The 22,891-nt window shown below is 36.2% G+C and overlaps 2 protein-coding genes across 3 annotated transcripts; one reads left to right on the plus strand and one right to left on the minus strand.

Annotated features, from left to right (window-relative positions):
* Positions 1 to 139: 139 nt before the first annotated feature.
* Positions 140 to 13,236, minus strand: LOC117405453 (phosphatidylinositol 3,4,5-trisphosphate 3-phosphatase TPTE2). Of its 2 annotated transcripts, none has more exons than XM_059031259.1 (19): positions 12,933 to 13,236; positions 11,344 to 11,446; positions 10,953 to 11,036; positions 10,407 to 10,454; positions 9,285 to 9,437; positions 8,215 to 8,334; positions 7,170 to 7,269; positions 6,707 to 6,770; positions 6,543 to 6,607; positions 5,969 to 6,029; positions 5,529 to 5,610; positions 5,043 to 5,131; positions 4,567 to 4,628; positions 3,649 to 3,729; positions 3,102 to 3,207; positions 2,532 to 2,629; positions 1,994 to 2,089; positions 1,435 to 1,505; positions 140 to 1,123 (listed from the first exon to the last, which is right to left on the minus strand). In XM_059031259.1, the coding sequence occupies exons 2-19, from the start codon at positions 11,391 to 11,393 to the stop codon at positions 1,021 to 1,023; spliced, it is 1,533 nt and encodes a 510-aa protein (XP_058887242.1). In that variant the 5' UTR covers positions 11,394 to 11,446; positions 12,933 to 13,236; the 3' UTR covers positions 140 to 1,020. The 2 variants fall into 2 exon arrangements, with proteins under 2 accessions (XP_058887242.1, XP_058887243.1); XM_059031260.1 differs by lacking the exon at positions 12,933 to 13,236 and adding an exon at positions 10,689 to 10,763 and having other exon boundaries at positions 11,344 to 11,358.
* Positions 13,237 to 15,348: 2,112 nt separating this feature from the next.
* Positions 15,349 to 22,622, plus strand: LOC131738064 (fibrinogen-like protein 1). The gene is made up of 8 exons (XM_059031270.1): positions 15,349 to 15,499; positions 15,909 to 15,976; positions 16,668 to 16,881; positions 17,762 to 17,921; positions 18,399 to 18,496; positions 19,299 to 19,387; positions 20,802 to 20,992; positions 22,439 to 22,622. The coding sequence occupies exons 2-8, from the start codon at positions 15,917 to 15,919 to the stop codon at positions 22,620 to 22,622; spliced, it is 996 nt and encodes a 331-aa protein (XP_058887253.1). The 5' UTR covers positions 15,349 to 15,499; positions 15,909 to 15,916.
* Positions 22,623 to 22,891: the final 269 nt, after the last annotated feature.

The raw sequence follows: 22,891 nt of genomic DNA on the forward strand, positions 1-22,891 counted from the left end.
TATATATCAGATGGGTGCCCAGTAATAGGCCCAAAAATATCTGCCCCAATATCCAACTAGCTGGTCACCAGCCGTTGCTAGAATCTTCATCAGCGCTACACCCTTTTCTAACTGATGAAAAGAATACCACAGCAAAAAGTAACATTGGTAAAAGATCTCTACCACTTCCTAAATGCCTTTTATTTTTGTAAATACAGTCTGTATAAAGTCTATGGACCATGTGTAAAATATATTGAACATTTTTTTTTTTTATTGAATATTGAAAAGAATCAATTTTACAAATCACAATTCACACAAATCCTTAATATTATCTTTAAAATAGTTTTGGCTAGGTAATCACAGTATTTAGTGTTATAATTCTTATACAACTACAGTACTTACGTTACAATCACAAATATGTATATTTTAATGGTACCAGTCCTCCCATTCCTGTTTCCATAACCATTTGGCATTTGAAGATATTAACTGTTTGGAAATATTTTGTTTTTTGCTTTTTTTAATTAAGAAATGTATATTTTCTAATAGTTGAAGGGGAAGGCCTCACCATTTAATTCAGCACAGACAATTCACGCAAAAGAAAACAACAATACAGGGAAAATCTGTTATTTACTGCTAACCCTATTTACAAAACATGAAGGAATGTTTTTTTTTTAACAACTGCTTTATTGACTAGTGTTTAAAAACATTATCAGATTAAGCAATGTTTTGAAAAACAAACCTGCCCTATAACAGCTGAAAAAAAGAGTTTAATTAAATGGAAGTATGCTTTAACTCATCAAAATGGGCTACAAAACAGTGCTGAAGAAAACGTTTTGGGCGCCGTGTTTCATAAAAAATAGAAAGCAGTAAACCACTCAACCACTAAATCTGTCCGGTAAGACAACCTTATATAGACTTTGGTAATCAACTATGTGATATATACCCTTTGAAAAAAATATTTGAACAAATCTGAACAAAGATGCCATGCTTATATTTGAAACCTGTTGTAACCAGTGTTTCCACAGCACAGAGATTCCAGCGCTATGGATCACAAAAAGCCAGTTCTACAGCAAAGTCCTCCTTGAAGATGTTCCATGTCTTTGGTTTGTGGGGGTTGTCCAGTTCCTCTCTGGACAGGTAAAGCCTACAAAACAGTAAAATCAACAGCTTACGGTATTAGAATGTGACTGAGGTAGCACACATCAAGTATACAAATCAATGCCCTATTATGTCCTTTTCAGAATCAGTTCAATCAACTATCCATATAGGAACATTTGTATATCACTACTGTACATGTGTGGGTTTCAAATGATTTGAAAGAAAATTGGGGTCTATGCATTTTAGTATTATAAATAGTATTTTCTGCCAAAAATGTCCCTGTGTCATAATAAAGAACTCTCCTGCTAAACCGTGCCCAAGAAGCCTGTATGGTACATAAGCATACATACACCTTACCTGTTATTTTCAATGAAAGAAGTGTTGAACCAGAAATAGAACGGACAGTCTTCATAACCTTTAGGAAGTCCCTAGACATTAAACACAAATATAACTTACAATATACAATGCAAAACACTCCGCCTAAAAAACAATATACTCTTTTTAGATCAGGTTAAGGAGTGTAAGCCACCATTGCCCATGGGAAAAATTACCATATCATAAAACCTGCCTTTGGATTAAATCATGAAAGTCTGAGTAGCTTGTTTTAATTTAAGTGGACAGAATTGGCTCCAGGCTTGTGCTATATCTTGGTAACATGCATTAGTTAAAATAAGTGACTGGCTTGACTGTGTGAACAGTGGTTGCCTGTTGATCTTTAATTCTCCTGATCGATAAGTAGGTTGCAGTCTTGAGGCGATATTTAAATTACGCATTTCAAATTGGGTTGGAGAAAACAGGAGTAAAATCGATTTTTTTTTAAAATATAAAAAATAGAGAGCAAAGTGCAGAATAACCTTAAGTCACACGGTTCATCCTAACACATTACGGTATACAGGGACAAATATTCAGCACTTACTGCACTAGACTCGAACATGATTTTCACATCTCCACATAAAACAGGACACTCAAGTAAGCTTATAACAGCGGCGTTACCACCAGCATCAAAAAACAGCTGTAGAAACAAAACGAGAAAGCCTGTGAAAAACTGGAGAGACGAAATGAAGGCAAGACGGGAACACGCTGTATAGGGAAGGGCTACAAGACTTTAGGGACCATCATATGTGTAACTAATAGCAGTGTGATTGAGCAGCATTACTGAAGGGAATGCATGATTTCACATTTAAATTGAACACAGCTGCATATTAGGCCAGTATTTAACATAAATGTTATTCCTTAACAGTATAAGTGTATATATGGACATATTTATTTATTAATAATTGTAATTACCAATGTAACTGTATTTAATTGACTATTACCAGATTAACCTTCTATGACACAGTGTATGTTTAAACATCATCATTATTATTATTATTATTATTATTATTATTATTATTATTATATTCTTAAATTAAGTAATTATATTTAATTATATAATACTTAAGGTGATTACTTACCTTACAGCTTTCCTGAGTAGCACAAACACATTGAAATGCATTTTGTTTTTTCAAAATAATCTTCACCTTGAGATCACTGCCATTGCTTTTTCCAACACCTGTGAGAACACATTTGAGATAAAAAGGGTAATCCATTTGACTTTCCATTCTAATTGGTCAAACCCTGGCATACTTCAGATGAAATACCATCACCACCACATAACAAGAAAAAACTCCAAGCAAAATACTAAAACTGCTAGAGACAGCTAGTCCTAAATGAAATGTATGAGTTGTTTATTTCTGAAGAAAAACAAAGAAATCATGCACATGATGACTTGAAAAGCTTTGAGAACCTATCCCTATGTAGACATTAGCATCTCGTACGCTGAAAAAAGGATTTCAAAGATTGTAACTTGTATTTAACTATCAACATGAATATTTAGAGTCATTCTCTAAATTCAAATAAAACAAAGGAACAAAAACTGCAAAAAACAAATACTTGGAAACTCTTAAACATACAGAACAGTAAATATTAAAGGAGATGGTACAGGTGAAACGGTCCTAAATGCTTAACTGAATCATTACACTTACCAGTTATAGAGTGGATTCTTATGCTCCTTATTTTCAAACTCTTGCTTGGCGGCAGCTGCCTGTTGTATTTCTTTTTCAAGATTTCATAATAGCCAACATATCTGCTCTAAATAAACAACACAAACACGATTCCTGATATTAGAAGTCCTTCCACCTGGCTGTGAAATCCCTTCCTATCTATGTGTTTGCAGTACTGGTACAATGTGGTTGTATTTCAAACATTTAAGCAGGAAACTGAAGATAGTGTAATCATAAAGCTACAGTGACGCTCTCGTTCTGCACATACTGCAGTCTATAGAGCAGAACAGGTTATGAGACTGACATTACTGTGGCTCCAATGTAGCCAGCATTATTTAGTGAAGCTAGCTGGAGCCAACATGGGTAAAACTTGATATTATATCAGAAATATGTAAATGCTTTTTATACCAGCAGTGTACAAAGCTGTTTTAACATTGGCTTCCATGCTGAAACTGAAGTCCCCCCAAATGTTACTTGCCCTAGATATGTACACTGTATTTGTTGCTTTCAGCCTTTAAATATTTCTTACCTGGGACGGGGTCTCAACTCCTTGGAATTTTGAACTCATACTTTTGTCAGTTCTTCGCTCTCCGAAATACTGTAAACTTTCCTAAGAAAAAAAAAAGAAATATATATATATATGAAAAAAATGATTTTATTTGGATGTACACAAAACACAAAAGGTATAAATGATTAAAAAATTATTCTTTTTCAGGACCTGAAATAAATTATTTTATATATATTGTGACAAAATGGCTTGTTTATCACCATTTAACATGGTGAATACCAGTCTTCTGGTAAGAAGTATAATACTCGGACGACAGAGTTGAATTCTAAACAGGGCGGTACCTGTATGTTTGTTTTTGTGCAGAGGACATGAGTTAAATTCTTTAAATTAAAAGAATCACAAAATTAACAAAACAAAACAAAATCCTAACTCCCTCCCGGAGTACTAACTAAACACAAAACTACTAACTAATAACCAGGCAGCTAATTGCAATATCAATAGGCAGCAGTGTGGCGTAGTGGTTAGGGCTCTGGACTCTTGACTGGAGGGTTGTGGGTTCAATTCCTGGTAGGGGACACTGCTGCTGTACCCTTGAGCAAGGTACATTACCTAAATTGCTCCAGTAAAAACCCAACTGTATAAATGGGTAATTGTATGTAAAAATAATGTGATATCTTGTAACAATTGTAAGTCGCCCTGGATAAGGGCGTCTGCTAAGAAATAAATAATAATAATAATACAATGATATATATATATATACTTAAAGTTTTTTAAAGTTGGGGGATGAGGGTGAAGCCTGGGGGCAAATACTTTTACATCTCACAAAGTAAAAGATTTGCTGAGGATAACACAACTAAACATTGTGTGCTTAAAAGCACCTTTTTTCTGCTGTGCACATGTTTCTTTTGTCAAAAAGAGAGGGTGTGTGTATATATATACCTTTGCATTTGCACACTGTTCATTGTCAATAAGCCAGGCGCAGATTAGTGTTCCAGTTCGACCTGCAAAATAAACATTTATTGACACCAGGCTATAGGATCCTTGCTGAAATTACAAATTCGGACCACCAGATGGAACCGTCGGCTAAGCTAAAATTCCACTTAGAGGACAAATGGCTATAAAATGCCATTTCAATTGTATTTTACCCCTTTTAGGACATTTGCATACATTCTGAATAGCACTCCACTACATTACTACATAGTATCAGTGTCATACAATAATGATATAGGGGCATGTCCAAGACTGGGACTTGTTAACTGGTCTGCTGTGTTGAAGAGGGATTTAAGATAGGGCAATGTTTTGTGTAGTCCGAGGTGGGACCCATGGGAGTCAAATGAAGAAATAAGGGAAACATTTTCCCAGTGTCTCAGGATGCGTATTGTAGAATGGTTTGCAGCTGTCATTATGATTCCTACCTTTACCACCTTTGCAATGAATGGCAACGATGTTCCGAGGATCGGCAGCCATCCACTCTCGAACACCTGTAGTGTATTTCAGCATGTCTCTGTGTGGCCAAAGAGTGAAAATCTGGTTAAAGCATCTTGACACTGTTAACCAAGATACGACTGCAGAGATGCAACACCTTGCTTACAAAAGCTTCCTGGTGGACACAGGCAAGGAACCAACATAAAATAAGTAAAATCATTTCAAATCAGATTGTGCACATTGTCATCATGTAGTGAATCATTTTAACACACATTGTAAGGCTGTTGCAATAGGGATCATTGAGACCATTTTAATACTTTAATTCATCTTTTTTATTTTTTATCTGGGTATAATACATAGCTAGGGCCTAATTATTAGACAATAATTGTAAAGCCTTTTTATCTTTAAGGGACATCACTCCTTGTAGTTCCACTTTATTCATTTGCCCAAAGAACAGTACAGTAAAAGTTGCTTACTCCAATGCAGGGACGTTATGGTCATCAATTAAGATTCTTTCTACTCTGTGATGGAAGAATTTGGGATTGTAGCCTTTTTCACCTGTCAAAAAAGGGTGGTACAATTTAATATCACTTGAATTCTACATTAATATAGAATGTACAATACACAGTATTTATCTATGTTTGGAATTGCAGTCCAATGTGTACATGGTTGTCTGGCTCTGGGTTTGCAAAATTAATTAAATAAAACCTGTTTTGCCAAAAGTTAGACTTGAAAGACTGCATACTTCCATCCAGTAGAGATGCAGTGTTCCCTTACTTACGGTGTCCAGGTTCCTAGAGAGCAAGCTTCATTGACAGCTGAGCAATGCTATGAGAAACTAAACAGCACAGTTCACAACCCCAGACCTGCAGTGTCACTCAGACCTTACTTAAAATACACAAAACAAAGTACTTACTGCACAGGTTATACACTCTGTAGTGATCCATGTGCTTTGTATCCAGGAATCTTGCAACTTCCTACAGAATAAAAAAAAAGGTGTAAGAAATGATTTTCCTTTTGAAACATGCACAGGCCTACCCTTAAAACAACGGTAATTGTAAATAACCTTCCACCCTTCTACGTATAAGGTTTAGCTTCTTGGTTTACAGTGCCCTCTAGTGTTCATATTTATACAATAACCATTTAGTATAGAATTACTGTACATGAATAGGTTCAGATTTATTCAGGTTTGATTTTTTTCTCAGTTAATGGCACAGAAGGTGTGAATTGGTATTAAACTTTGGCAAAATCTCCAGTCATATCTTAGAAGCTAAGCAACTTTGGGCCTGGCCAATAGTTGGATGGGAGTACTCTAATGACTGAAAACAGTGAAAATTGAGACACAGCTCATGTAATACCTTCACATTTCCTAAACATTGACGAATGGTCATGTATCCCTTCAGTTCAGAACGATTTTTAGCACTTTGCAAAATAATCATGTCAAATAGGTGTCATACTACGTACAGTATGTGTCTTTAACAAAAACTTACCCCAATAGGATTCCTATAAAAAGACTGCTTTCCAGAAGACGGGAAAGACATGGCAATGATGCGATCTTTAAACAAAATAAATAAATAAATAAACTTGAGCAGATTCAGACATTTCAGGAATTCTCCATTCAGTTTTCATATAAAAGATTTCAATTTATACCAACCGGTAACATAGGTGAGGTCAAGATCAAAGCCATCCTTCTGATAACGCCTTTTATTTTCAGAGACCTGCAACAGCATCAAACTATGTTCAACAAACTACTGTTCATTTCTAGTATTCTAGTGATCTGCTTGTGGACTGCAGACATATGTAAAGCCCTGCTGAAATATGAAATCAGTGTTGTAATAAAGGGCTATTATGAAAGTATTGCTGTCTGGTTCTTTATTACATGGAACCAAGGAACATTCTGATTGTGTCACTCTTCTCTTTCTTCTTTTTTGTCTCCTTTTTGACACATGGGAATGCATGCAATAGGACATTGCACACAGTTGAACCGCAGTCAAATGAGTAATTACTAACTACGCTTTGATTCGGTGTACTCCCCTTTTCACTGCAGTTGCACTTGTGGAACATTCTGTTCTGCTTGCCTTGCTGTATCTGGCATGGCAGGTGCGGTGGGTACTCACCATTTGTCGGGTGGCCTTTTCAAGGTGCTTCCTTTGAGAGGCAATCCTGACGATCCTAATAAGGATGAAGACCCTCATTGCCCTCAGGAAGGATAACATCCTAGAAAAAACATGGAAAAGAAACAGTTTAGCCTGGCCACCAGCATGTTTTTATGGACAGAGCTTTGCAGGGTCTGGTGCTGTTGGGGTCTGCTTGACCTGGTGGAACATCAGTGTACGTTATGTTTCGATCAGGCTTACATTTCATGCTTGGTTTTCTATTTTGCTCCTGGCGAAATCCATTCAGCTTTTCTGATAGGACCGTAAATGCAGCAAAACTCTGATAGTTAAAGAGATACATCTTCCTTTTCATACAACAAAAATAGTTGAAAAAGATTTAATGAACTGCACTTAATGAACTTTATTTAAAACATCTTTAAAAATGTTTGAATAAAGGATATAATATACTTTGTTGTTTCTGCTTCCATCATTATTTACCATGCTTCCTAAATATTCCAGTAAAAATTGTTTTTTGAAAATATTTCTCAAGGCTTATTGTGGTGAAGTGAGGATCAAGGTACTAACAAGAGACCCACAATATTGCTATAAAACAGAGCAAACAGCCCTTTCCAGAAGCATTTCCTCGCTAGAAAGGACACATGTTTTGAATTCATTGTAACAGGCTCTGTGGTACAGCTAAATGTTTCTTTCACTCAGGCATGCTGCCATAAACTTTGGTGTCAGTTCTGCCCAATCCACTCTAAAGCTGTTTTTTTTCTTCTACAACAGGTGGCAAAACACGTCTCTCGTTGTGATAAGTCAGTGTGACTAAAGGCTGTGGAATTTAAATAAAAAACATGTTTCTTCATTCCAGCAATGAGGGTTACAAGCACCATAACATCAATGTATCACCGCATACTACATTACTGTCAGCAATCAAAATGCAATTCCCATAGCATAGATGCTGCATTATGCTACTTTTTCTATTCAGTGAACTTAACATTCACAGCCAGGGTATGCCGATGCTTATTGAAGGGTACTATATATTTATATAATGGTCACATACCTGGGAATGAGTGCTACCCCAGAGACATCGGAAAGGGCAAACACCATAGCGATGATCAGGGTGACGAAAACAATACAGGCATCGACAATGTTCAGCTTAGAATTGAAGTAGGCATTGAACCTGGAACACATGTAGCACAAGATCAATTAATCCCCGCTCATCATCATTTTCATGCAACACAGAATATGATTTCAAACTGATTTTCCTCTTTGCATTATTAACTTAACAGTCACTGTTCCAGCTTTCATTGTGATGAAACTTGCAGAAACTTTTCATTAACACTTTATATTAAGGTGCATTTATAAAAATATAATATATGCTTAATAACTATGTAATAGATTGTTAATAAAGCATTATATATGGTATATAACCATGCAATAGCCATAGACAAAATTATGTTTAAACATCCCAGAGTACAATAGGTGGCTAAAAACTGTGTCCTTTATAAAACTGTAAGTCCGTCTATGGCTATTGCATGGTTATAAACCATCTATAATGTTTTATTAACAATCTATTACATAGTTATTAAGCATATATTATATATTTAACACATTTAGAAAATATTAATAAGTAGCACCTTAATATAAAACATTACCAACTTTTCAACTGCAGTGTTGTACCAAAAATGTATATTCTGCAATCTACTCATGGTACCTCAAGGTTAAGCAATGATATTATAATGGTAACCTAGTAGTATTGTCTTTTTGTTCCCTAATGGCTATATTCTCAAAACCTGAGGAACCAGTGCAAAGGAATTACCATGTTTTTCATCACAACACTGTGAGTAGTTTTTAGTATTTGTGAAGTAAAAATGTAAGAAGGTCATCACTACTATTTCCCTGTTGTCAAGGATAGGAGGCTGTGTGGTGTAAGTCGCCTTGGATAAAGGCGTCTGCTAAATAAACAAATAATAATAATACACTTCACCTGTTTTGGTGGAATTGGGGTGGGAATACAAAAATGTGGATAGTTTTAGCAAAGGCTTTTACCACAGTAAATATATGGGACTTATCAGTCTGCTGAGGGATCAACTAAGCCCACAAAATGAATTCCTTTTGCCTTTAGCTTACCCTTCCACGTAGACTCTCAATAGCACATCAGCAAGGAAGAAGAAAGAAATCCCCAGAGAAATCCCCTCAAAGATACTGGCATTGTTTGACAAGGTGACAAGGTTGACAATGACCACGGTGATATCAACAATTATAAGCAGCATACCAAAAATCCTACAAGAGAATACAAATACAATTTGTATTTTTTTGTTGTTGCTTGTATTATACACTTCAATCTGGAATCTGTAGACAGGGCATCGCTGTGATTCATTCATGTATCCATTTAAAAAAAAAAGAGTAACAGGACATTTTTAAACATCAATTCCAAGAAATATTTCACACATTGTTCAGATTCATCGCTTCTTACTGTGCTAAATTGATCTGTTTTAGTTACAAAAAATAACAAATGATTATTCAGAGTTGGTTTGTCTACAACAAGAGTTATCCTCTGATTACTACACCCCAGATGTTTTGTTAGATTAAGGTTAGACTCGAAATGGAGATAAATAAGTTATTAACCTTTAATAATGTTCGATAACTATTATGAATCAATGTTACTTTTGTAAACAGCGATCGTGATATCTATTTATTTTTTAAGTAACGTATTATGATAAAAACTGGTTACCCAATTAAAGCCCATTTAAATATGGTTTTAAATACTCAAAAGTGAAAATCAGATTCCCTGTCTGCAACCTGCAGTTGTCGCAGATTGCCTTGGCACTGGCTCAACAAGGTATATCACAGATTTGTTTAGCACATATACCATTTTCTGAAAGCTTTTGTTGGCAGATGGGTTTCTGGTACACATTTTAATGGTGATAATTCACAGACCAATCAAGCTCTTGTTGAACTGATAACTTTAACAATTCAAGAATGCATCTACATCATGATAGAAGCAAAACAAAACAAACTGTAGCAATTCACAACAGAATCTTAGTGAAAGAACAGTAAAGCATTGTAAATCACATCAAATTGTGGTCATGCAATGTAAATGCAAGGTACAAGCCTGGGGAAAGCACATGAAACGCCAACATTTCTGTGCAAGTTACCCAGGTTAAGACAATAGCTCTAGATGACAAAAAAAACAAACAAACATGAGATTCATAAATACCCTTTACTGTGGTAATCTTACAAAAAACTTACCGAAATCCAAATGACATCACAAAGGGAGCAATCATCTTTCTGATTTGTCTGTAGGTTCAATAAGGACAGTGTATTAAAACTAGAATGAAACAGCATAAAGGCACTGCATTGATTATATGTTTTTTTTAGTCCTGGTCCACACTTCACCAGAGTCCACTTTAAAGGAGAAAAGAATCATATTATAATAACTTACCTAAAACACAGTGCTATTCACTATTACATAAGACTGTGGCTAATCAGGAGCCTCACTTCATAGCTCAGTGAGTGCATCTAAATCCTCACCTGTGTACCCCCTGATATTCAGTCCTTGGCTTCTCTCAAACAGGCAAACTGTTCCAGATGGTGTGGTACCAGTAGCTGTTTGATATGGATTAATGTAACATGAGACCATCAAAGTGATTTATTTGTGTCCTGAGTCAGATTTAGTACATGTTCTGCTATACATGTCAGTCACACAATCAATGGGTTCTGCATTTTTCATGTACTGCAATTTTACTTTAAAATGACTTCTGCTTTACCTGTGTTTGATAGTAACAACATACTTACTGATACATTGTGTCTGTTTCACTGCTCTCCATTTTACCATCATCAATGTGTATGTTTGCCTCAACCTTCTCTTCTATACTGAAGCTAGAAAAGAGGTAACAAAGCTGCAGTAAATATCAGTCAGCAAAAAATAAGCAGTTCAGGTGCAAATTGGTGCAGCTATAAAATATTCTTGTTGTTGTTTAGAATCACTTTGTACAGCATTTTTTTCTCATCACATCCTGGTGACTTTAAAACTCAAAAATGCCCTGTGACCCATGTGATATTTCTTACATCCACTAGGGGCAGTATTTGAGGGGGAACGGGTAATGGTAACTCAGATTAGAAGACCATCCGAGTTAATATTTAATCAAGCTAATTATACAGTAATGTTGCAAAGCTGCTAACTCACCCATTAACTTCTTTGGTATCTGACCCAGGATCGTATCTCACAGATGCCATCTTGCCAGTGACAAAGGTTTTATGTTTTTACTTTCTCTTTAAAACCACTAGTGCTGTGAAAACAGTACAGGTTAGGCTCACATTTAACACATGATATTTTCAGGAAGTTCTTTGTAGTATGTTACATTCTGTTTGGTCAATGTGACAGCACTGTTAACATATTTTACTGGGAAGCTGGTACAAAATAATTCCACAGATATTTACAACAGTTAAAGTTTACATACATTTCGGTGGGGCCTTCCTCCAAACATTAGCTACTTGTAAAAATATAATTTCTGGATAAATACCAGTATCCTGGATATACAGTAGCTTGGTGTCTTATCAGTGTTTCCAGCACTCTGACACAGTAATTTAACTCTTAGTATGTCACATACATTGTGGTGATGTCATCATCACCTGTCATAACAGACGTTTTACTTGAAAGGGCAGTTTGCTAAACAACCATGGTGTTCATTGGGTGGTACCACATCCATATAACTGACTTGTACATCTCTTCAGGATATTCTCTTGAACAATAGCACAAAACATTTTGATGGAAGTTCATAATAAGAAACTTAACAGTGTTTTAAAGATAAGTAAGTGGCACACTGCAGACAGCAATAGGAAACAGTGCAGAAGTTTTAAAAGTCTTTTGTGGGAACAACTTCCTATGCATTCATTCATGCATACTGAGCTGCGTTTTTGCTGTCTCAGCTACATGTAGTTCAGCCTTAGTCAAAGTATATACAAACTATGTATATACAATGCCATTGCTGATATTCTCACATTCATGTGCTCTGACTTCAACAGCATCATTAAGATGCATCTTAATCTGTTTAAAAAATTGCATGGAAGCATTCACACCAAAGGAGGTTCCCTTTGTAAAAGCTTGCAAGTCTGCCAGATACCACCAAAACATAACCACATACCATATCCATTGCCTGTAGAGCACATTCTCCTAATAAAGGAGTTATAGCCTTCAGTAAATCAACAAACCATATCTGGTTACCTAGAAAGTGTTTCTCTTTAATCTACATTTACAATATTAATAATTTTAGGCTTTGTTTATGTGCAGTAAAAACTAGTGGAAATAGTTTAGCACTGACAAGAGAGTGAGATACTATCTAAATAATAAATTTGATGTTGTTACAGGTCACCCATTAAGCAAGCCTAACTTTTGAGGTAACAATGAATAATCTAACCCCGTTTTTTATATAGTGGCTTTTAAATAGAATCAAGTAACAAAACTAACACGCCCTTTTCTCTATTTGGAAAAATAATTCACAAATAATTTACAAACACCTAATTAAAAACCGAAAAAGTAGTATAAGTAACAGCTTACATTATGCATGCAATGCATTCCATTCAATAAAATACATATACAGTACTGACTACTGTAGTCACTTTTGGTACAGTAAGTATTTGGTCCGTGATACTACAATTCTAATGTTAATCCCGGTGTTTAAATGCAAAGCTCTTATTGCACATTCATTTGCAACGTTAATCAATTTTATTGAACAACAGTCTGTCCTAAAAAGCACAATGAAGAAATATGCTCACCAACTTCTGGAAAGAAAAAAAAAAAGCTTCCGCTTCTCCTCAAACACACATTTTCAGCTCAGCTTTTCCTAAAATGAACTCTCGTTTTTTAACGCCACAAAAGCCAGATAATGTTCCTGTTCTTAAACTGAATATGTGAAATGTCTTGTGACTCTTCCGTTGTCTTGAAGAAATGAGCTTCAAAGGTTGATAATATGGGTTATATTTCCTTTTCTGTCTCTCCGTTGTAGTCTGCAGGCGCAGCGGTTTTCACTTCCTCAGCTATGTTCCCAAACTCTGCTATTTCATCCTGACTCTCAGCGAAGTAGGGTAGCTTTGGATGAACTATTGCCACAACAAGCTTTATTTATTACCAAATTGCTGCAATATTTAGCAAATAGTGAACGAAGCATACAGTAGAAACAATTCCAGTCTCATATATTTATACATATTATTTTTTCCCATTAAAAAAAAAGTTCTCGAAAACCAAATTCATCAGCATCCAAAATTATTTCTTAATTCCTGCAGAATAGTAATACATAGGCATCACTATTCTTGTTTGAATATAGCTTTAAAAAAGAAAGACATTTGCAGCCTAATAAAAACGAGATTGTTTAAACAGCATATACAGTATTTTTAAAGCATTTCTCCGATCTTTTATTAACTCCTATTTTGTTGAAAAGCAATTTATTGTTCAGAATTTAGTAATTCCTACATTTTATGAATTTTCCTTTCCTTTGTAGCAGGTATTTCTTTGAAATCTGGTAGAAATTGGGATTAGTAACTATTTATCTGCTAATCGCTTTAGAAATAATGTGGAAGCAACCACTGAAACAAATTAAGAACTGTGGTTTAACCGGTGTAAAAAAAGACATACTGTATGTAGTCAAAGGAATATTTTGTGGAAAAACTCAATATTCATATGGGTGCAGTGCAACAGATATTGCAGCATTACAGGGAACATTTGAACCCCTTTGCAAGGAGTGTTGTGTTATCAAGGGAATATCTATTTACCATCACTTCTAAAAGAATTGCACAGACAGTAATAGGATCATTCAAATGAGGTTATAGCAATGTGGTTTACATTGAAAAGCAGCCACCAAAGAAAACTAATAATACCCATATAGATATGAAAATGAGACTAGATTTTGCAATAGAACAGGGGTGGCCAACCCTGGTCCTGGAGATCCACAATCCAGCAGGTTTTATAGGTATCCTTAAACCATCCATTTCTGAAGAATGTAAATTGTTGAACAATTTAGCAAGTTTAGAACAAGACTGTCTTGAAATATACAGAATGGTGTAGCAAGTTATAAACTAAAATGATCTATTTGAAAGAAGCAACATCTGGATCCAGATGTATCACCATCTGTAGTTTAGAGGCTGGTCAGAAGCTACCACCAGCCTGGATTAAGTATGGACCAGAATATCAGTAGTCCCTGATGCAGTGGTACTCAACTCTAATCTAGATCTAATCCAGTCCAGGTTTTTATTCTAAGCAGTTCTAATGTAGTTAAAGCTGCTAAGAGGCAATTAATTAATTTAGGACCTGGTTGGAATAAAGACCAGGACTGCACTACATCTCAAGGGTCAGAGTTGAGTACCACTACCATGCATAGATCTTATGACAAAATGCAAAAGGACTAACTGCAAATGTATTATCTCAGGATAGGATGCTGCAATCCTACTGGACACGTTGTAGATAGTGATGTTGATTAGACTAACTAAGACAAATTAAGTTAAGATACGGATTCCTTTATCCAGGTTGATGGTACCTTTTGACCAGCCTCCAGCTACAGATAGTGATTGAATTTAATCTGTCTGTAAATCTAGCAGTTTTCACTTCTCAAACTGTGTCGTTTCATCCTGCCTCTCTCAGCAAGGCAAGATTTGGATAAACTATTGCCAAAACAAAGTTTCTTTATTTTCACATTTTGCAGCAATATTTTGAAAATAGTGTTAAAGCAAAACAGTAAAAATAATTCCAGTCTTTGGCATATTATTACAATAAAGGGGAATTAACATACACAGCAACCTAAATCTAATCTACCTCAGACAAAGACATTTCAGATAGCTGCATCACATCGATATTAGGGTTTACAAGATTGATATATGTATTATGCATATTTATTTTAGATAAGGAGACATGTTCTCCAAAAAGGGGTAAAATAATTTGGAAAACAATAATAATAATTAAAAAAAATAATATAAATACAAATAATTTCAAAATGCTAAAGAGACCTTGATTTATTTTTGTTACATAGTTATTTGGTTCTCCTTTTTTAAAAAACAGTTGTTCTCCTTTAAAAAAAAAACATGTTTTTAAAGTGAATGCTTTGAAAATATGACCCGTTGATTTTTCTTAATTTATTTTTTGGCTGGTGAGACCAACACTAACCTGGTATTTGCTTGCCATTCCAGGCCTGAAAGGCAGTGATGTAATATTATCTATAGTTCTAATGTGATCCATCTGGAACGAGGAGCACATATAAGAAGTGAAATAGCAGCAGCATTTATTTACTACTCATAGGCTTCCAAGGGTATATTCCATGCTGCAGAACCCATCCACCCATGCCTTTCATGTAAAGGTAAGTTTCTGTGTATATGTATTTCAATGTAGAAGCTCCAGTTGTTGGTCCTGATATCATCTGTATTGGTTTTAAACTGCATTATAAAGATGTTCATTCTACTTTATACCAATGTTGCATAAAAATGACACACAATTTTACAGGGTTACTTATGTGAGTCTTTATAGTGCAGGAGAAAAAGTCTCTGATGTAAACTTATAAAGATTATGTGAGCCCAGATTCCACCCAGTTGTTTGAACCAACCTTTTTCTGTGGGGTCTTTGGACCCCATTGAGAAAGTACTACACATTTTGTTTGTGCTAAACTGACTCTTTGATCTGCATGAACATGTTTGAAGCTGTGTAGATAGCTGGAGTGCACTGAGATGCCAGATGAATGCTGTTAAAATACATCTTTTTGCAATCTAAAGGAACTGACATGACGCTGATGTTATTTCTGCTTATTGTGAGCCAAGCTACTGCTGCACCCAGACCTTCGGTATGTACAGCACCATGTGCTACGTTTATTTCAATTGTCTTTTACTAACCCCTGTGTATAATATACTATACTGAATAAAGGTATACTATATGCAGCTTTGTTTTATATCCAGTATTGTATAACAGGGCCTTTAATCACTTCAGCTGTTACTTTTTCTAAATCAGTTTCGTTCCCTCAGTTGGATTAAGTACAATTCTCACTAACCTCAACCGCTTTATTCCTTAACCTCTGAAGGTACAACACTGCAGAGTATCCTTCTCCTCCATGTTGAGCTGCAGTTACTAGAGTCTCTTAGTTCTGTGTGCTGGACAGAATGTTTCTTTCAGAGGATGTGATGGAGCAGGACCGCACAGCATGTGCCCAGTAGTGTTTTAACTGGGAAAGGACTCAGAGACCAAACCACTTGACTTTTAAGAGCTATAACAGTAGGGCACATCGTCAACTTGTAGATAAGTCACCTGAACTAGTATTCACTCAGAAGACTGTTATCACCTCGTACACTCAATGCACCTAAAAAATCAATAGTAAAACTGTAGGGACCTCACCTTTAAAAGGAAATACTTTTTCTTCCACACTGAAAATCTTGAAAGCAAAACAGCAGTTGATATTTTGGGTATCTATACTTCTTTGATAAGAAACTAATATATAGCAAGAACATGTTTGGCTAAAGACATCAATGTTCTACCCACAGGAAAGTGAATCATGCTTGTTAGACATCTCCGAACTCCAGCGCAAGATTAAAGGTCTACAGAATCAGTTACTGATCGGAGAGTGGCAGATGAAGGAACTCAGAGAAAACAGCTGGATGTACAGTCGGGTGCTTTCACAAAATTCAACCAAGGAAATAAATGAACACATAACGCTTCTGCCAACCACCAGTGGGAACCTCATTGTCTATGACCATGGTGGGTATTAAAGCCGAATGACCAGCAGTGGATGGCGCAACTACTGTATGCTACTATAGCAATATAAGGACAATGGTAACACAACTACAGATACAATGGAGCGAACCAATACACACTGGTAATTTGCTGTAGTACCATGGTACCACATCAGTGCCATGTGCTACTGTATTAGAGCTTCTGTGCAGTATTTGTAGATAAGAGCAAACACTCACTGCCTTCGGAAGCATGGTCCTGTGTGCAGAGTGCAATCTTAATGCCCTGATCCCATATACAGTAACCCTGAGTTTCATCCTTACATTTTTTTTAAATGCACTTTTAGTTTTCTGATTTCAGTGTGTCTGTTGGCTTTGTTATCAACAGCAAAATGCTTCTTGCGTTTTTATCCATAACTCTCCAAACCGTGTCAAGTTGACAAATGTTTTGCCCATTTTCAGTGTACTGTGAAATGTTTGTAGAATTGACTTACTGTAGTCTCTTATAGTTTTACCTCATACTTGGCTTCCTTTTTTCTGCATTTCATTGAATAATTGATCTGATTAGATGTCTTCTAAAAATACATTTGAGGCTAGTGTAGATGTTTACATTTAAAAATAATAATTTTATAACAATATAACAACAAGGAATCAACATTGTTTCTTCTGTTTGAATAATTTAAGGGAGCTCATCTTTGAAATAAGTATTTAGTTTCTTGTTGAAAGAATGGCTGTTGGGGGTAGTTGAGGAGTTAGGTCTGAGTACTACATACTGTGTTGATTCAAGTCATTTTTGATTGCTGCCTTCATTGCTTCTTGACAGAGTGAAAGGAGTACTGGTAGGTTCTTACACTGTAACAGGTTATAGCAGTAAGGTTTGGCTTGACTCTGTGTTTCTTCCCATGCAGATTGCTCTATGTTGTATGACAGACAGAAGGCTCCAAGTGGGTACTATCGCATCAAGCCCAAGACTGCTGCTGAGCCTTTTCTTGTGTACTGCGACATGGAGGATGGGGGCGGGTGGACTATACTGCAACGGAGGAGAAATGGAGGTGTGGATTTTAACAGGTACTGGGTTCGCCTTTCTCAACGCCATGATGAATATAATTGCAGTCACTTTAGTTCAAGGCCTTCTTCAGCCCAAAAATAAATAAATATTGGCACAGCTTATGACTGATGTCCCTTTTGGAATTACCAAATGAATACCACTTCAACAGAAAACGGCTTTGTTTGATTTTCAGAATGTTTTGTTCATAAAACAATGCATCACCTGCAAAATAACAGAACTGTAGATGTCCTTGTGTTAGTTTGTTATGTCTGCTGAGGAGGTTATTAATGCTGAATTGTATAACTTCTAAAATACTTTAAACTGTATGTGTCCTTACTGAAACTAAACATATTTACGGTTTTGTAACCGAGGAGAAAAATAGAATTAGGAAATGTTTATAAAGATGCACTTACTGGTAAACACCTCTTAAACATGGACAGACCTACTGGTGTATAAACAATTCAAAAAGCCAATTTCATTATTTTTCTCCTATTTAGAGGGTGGAGTGATTACAAAGATGGGTTTGGCCATTTTAAAATGAAGAACGATGAGTATTGGCTGGGCAATGAACACATGTATACACTTCTCTTGAGTGGTAAGATCACTGTAGGAAATAACTCAATAATGCCAGTAAAACTAGGGGGAAAAAAAGCTCTGTGTGCTGGTGAGTGTGTAAAACATCTGCAGTTAGCTCTGTATGCCTGTATAAAAGGTTGTTACCAATTGTTGATAAAATATCATAAACCAAAAGAACGGCTAGACAAGATCTTTAATATAGTACAGATTATTATTTGTTTATTTAGCAGACGCCTTTATCCAAGGAGACTTACAGAGACTAGTGTGTGTGAACTGTGCATCAGCTGCAGAGTCACTTACAACTACGTCTCGCCCGAAAGACGGAGCACAAGGAGGTTAAGTGACTTGCTTGGGGTCACACAATGAGTCAGGTAGAATTTGAACCGGGGACTTCCTGGTTACAAGCCTGTTTCTTTAACCACTGGACCACACAGCCTCCTGGAAACTGGTTCAGATTACAGTGATGCTACATTATGTATTATTTTTACAACTAGTATTTAAAACCTTGCACATATACAGGAAGTATGCTTGTATATATACACACTACAAGTGAGTATATTCACAAAGCTTTAACTCGTCAGTTATTTAAATAATGTTTGGTTTTTTTTCTACAAAAATACATTTTGATACTGGTAGTATTCCTGCTCTAAAATTGTGGTGTCTTTGAACAATAATCTCTAACAGAAGAAAGAAAATATATCAAATAAAATGTAGTGGTATTGTGTAACTGCAGGCCTGCGTATCTCTGCTGTTCACTGGAATAGCTTCATTATTACTGCAGGTTGTCTTGTGGTCTTCACAAATATCTTTTCACACACCAGAGAGCAGTTTGATGAAGATAGAGCTGATGGACTGGACAGGGGCAGAGGCTCACGCATTCTATGAAAACTTCAGAATTGCTGCTGAAAAGGTCTGGTTAATAATGTAACTGTCTTTGTAAATGTACCACACAATCTGGTGAACACTGTGAAATGTACTTTACAGAATGTCTAAAGAGAAAGAGAAAGAATCATTTCTGATTGTAACAGGGTGGACGACTGGTCTGACATCTCGGCAGAAGCAGGAAGGGAAAATAAAACTGACAAAGGCTTGCGCCGTTTTAATGAAATACTCCAAAAATAAAAGAAATATTTTAAACACAAACACTGTGCTCGCAGAGCAAAATAAAACAGATAAACAGAAACAAGTCACAAACACAAAATCAATACGGTCAGGCTGGGCAACAGCCTTCACTGATCCGTTAACTTTTTTTTTCTTTCTTTTTTTTTCTTTCTTTCTTTTTCTTTCTTTCTTTCTTTTTCTCTCCTCTCATTCTCTCCTCTCGCTCCTAACACCCACCCCGAGCTGGAGAGCTGCACGCATTTTATATTCAGGTGACCATCTCCCGATTAGCAACAAAATTAATCACTTAATTAATTCGGGAGATGGCCACCTTCTGCACGAGTTTTTTTCATTACTCCTGGCAGAGGACGAGCACCAATCTCGCCTCTGCCAGGACATGTTTTAAAAATAAACATAACACGGCGGTACGCAGTCATCTTTACATAAATAATAAATCCTGCGGCGCTCGTCGTCATACATTTAAATATAATAAAACAAATCATAAAACAAAACAAATAAAAAATACACTGCACATGGGCGGAGGGGACTCCGTTCTAAAATAAAATAAACAAAACAATGTACAGGGCTGCTCGCCCTGTTACACTGATACATTCATTATTTGGGAGGTGACCTGGTCATTGTAGTTTATTGTTTTATATATTGATTTTTGAAAGGGATACATTTACAGGGTATACAGCGGTAACCACACACGTTGCCATGGCTACCCCTTCAGTATTTAAAAATAAATTAGTGTTGAAATCCCTTCAATGACCACCATGTAGCACATTATATTACATGAACTAACCCCTAATGGCAACATGATGGAGGTCAACTCATAGGTTTACAATTTACAACTTTGATATGCTGCTCTTAAACCAGTAAGTTAAATCTATACACATAATTTGCATTGTTTTCTACACTTCAGTCTGATTGTTTGTTTCTATTACATGTAGCCTAAATAAACATACCATATATCATATTCTTAAAGTGTAAGATAATGCAATTACAGATTTACACAGGGAACAGGAAATCATGTATGTTTATTTTGAGTCCCCTTTTTCTCATCAGAGGATAATTAGCTCATAGTGACAGAATAAAGCCTCTCTGTGTGGTCACCTGAACTATAGGAGTGTCTTGAATAAGAAGCCACCAGTAATCGCAGCCACAGCTGGTGGCCAGTTAGTTCATGGTTCATGGCATTTGTTGTTTTTCATGTATTTCAGGATAACTACAGGCTGCAGTTTGGCCTCTACAGTGGAACTGCTGGTGACGCACTGTCGGGTGGAGGCAACGTGGAACAGCAATGGTCTGCATCACACAACAGCATGCAGTTCAGCACCCCTGACGCAGACCACGACAGATTCATACAGGGCAACTGTGCCAAAGAGAACAAAGGAGGCTGGTGGTTTAACAGGTAAAAACCTAATGGATAAGAACAGCATTATATGATTAAATGAAAGTGAACATCTCAGGTGTTATTGAAAATCAAGAATGAGCACCTTTCCTGCAGTCATTTACCTGTTTTCACATGTTGAACCCTGGAGAAATCTCCGCTGGGCCTTGAGGGCGCCTGGCCAGCTGAAGCTTGTTAAGTGAACTATTCCCAGACCATTTTTTCTTGAATGGTTTGTAAATATACAGTAGAAATGTGCAAAGCTTGTGTCAGTGATTGAGGTTAAACATGAATATGGCACAGTAGCAGTTCATGTTCTGTGAACACCACCTGTAATGGAACTTTATGGAGAGAATCACAGAATACCATCTGCTCTCCCAACAGTATATATATATATATATATATATATATATATATATATATAAATATATACACACACTACAGTATAAAGACCCTGGTGCATATGTATGTATATCTATCTATCTATCTATCTATCTATCTATCTATCTATCTATCTATCTATATATATATATATATATATATATATATATATCTATCTATCTATCTGTATATATATATATATATATATATATATATATATATATATATATATATATGCACTACAGTATAAAGACCCTAGAATATACATATACTACAGAATAAAGACCCTGTATTACGGATATGCAGCAGAAGAGTGGTTTATTATTATTATTTTTTTTTACTGGTCTGAACACTGGTAATGGAACTTAAAAAGTAAGAGGTGTGGTTCCAAAAAACATAACGTTACACATCCCCACGTGTTGCTACAACTGTTTAAATAATGTACCTGTAATTATTCTTTTCATTTGTTAACATCCTGATAACGTTTTACACTTATAACTTTAAAGTCTGTTTCAAAGCTCTTTTCAAAATGTAGTGCACTGATAGTGTAAGGATTATTGCCCATGTTGTCAAACACAACAATAACGATCCACGAACAGAAAAGCCAGAGCTCTTGTTGTTATGTTTTTTCTTCCTGCAGTGATTTAGAGCAGGGGTCTCGAATCCTGATCCTGGAGGGCTAGTATCCCTCCTGGTTTTTGTTCCAACTCTACCCTTGATTACTTAGTTGGACAAATTAAGCTTCTAATAAACACTTAGTTGGTCCAATTAAGTAATTTAGGGTACAGTTTGAACAAAAGCTAGGAGGGACACCAGCCCTCCAGGACCAGGATTGGAGACCCCTGATTTAAAGGACAGATCTCAAACCCCAGTACACTAAAGCGGCCATTTTGAAAAAAAAGCTTTGAAACAGACTTTAAAGCTGTAAATGTAAGAGTTTCCACAACACTAAAAAAGTGAAGTGAATATATAATGTAATATAATAATTTTTGTCGAATGAGTCTGCATTTGCTGACGATGGAAAATGTTTTAAGGTTTTTCAATTGATTGCTGAATTGTAAACTACATTTTGTTTTTTCTGTTGAGGTGTCATGCAGCCAACCTTAATGGGAAGTACTACAAGAGAGGGGAATACAAAGCCAAACACGACAACGGGGTCCTCTGGTTCACCTGGCGGGGGTGGTGGCACTCCCTGAAATTCACAACCATGAAGGTCAGGCCTCCGTACTTCATGGACAGTCTGGGGAGTGGAGACGGGGGCCCAATCTAGCAGAATGTGGAATGAATGGCTCTATCCCAAACAGGGAACAGGACATCCTGCTCTCAGTTGAGTCACCAAGGCCATTCCAGCATGCCACCCCATCATTACTGCTAAATCTCGGGTCACCTTGGAGACCCATTCTACTTTTCAAACTGCAAAAGTCTGTATTCTGTAAATGTCATGAAACACGGGTCAGCTTTCAGGCAACCTTAGAAGCAATTTTGTAAGTCACATTTCAAGCAATTGTCATTGTTCTGTACAGTATTTTGCAACTTGAA

Source organism: Acipenser ruthenus, chromosome 9, assembly GCF_902713425.1.
Source record: "Acipenser ruthenus chromosome 9, fAciRut3.2 maternal haplotype, whole genome shotgun sequence".
NCBI lineage: Eukaryota > Metazoa > Chordata > Actinopteri > Acipenseriformes > Acipenseridae > Acipenser > Acipenser ruthenus.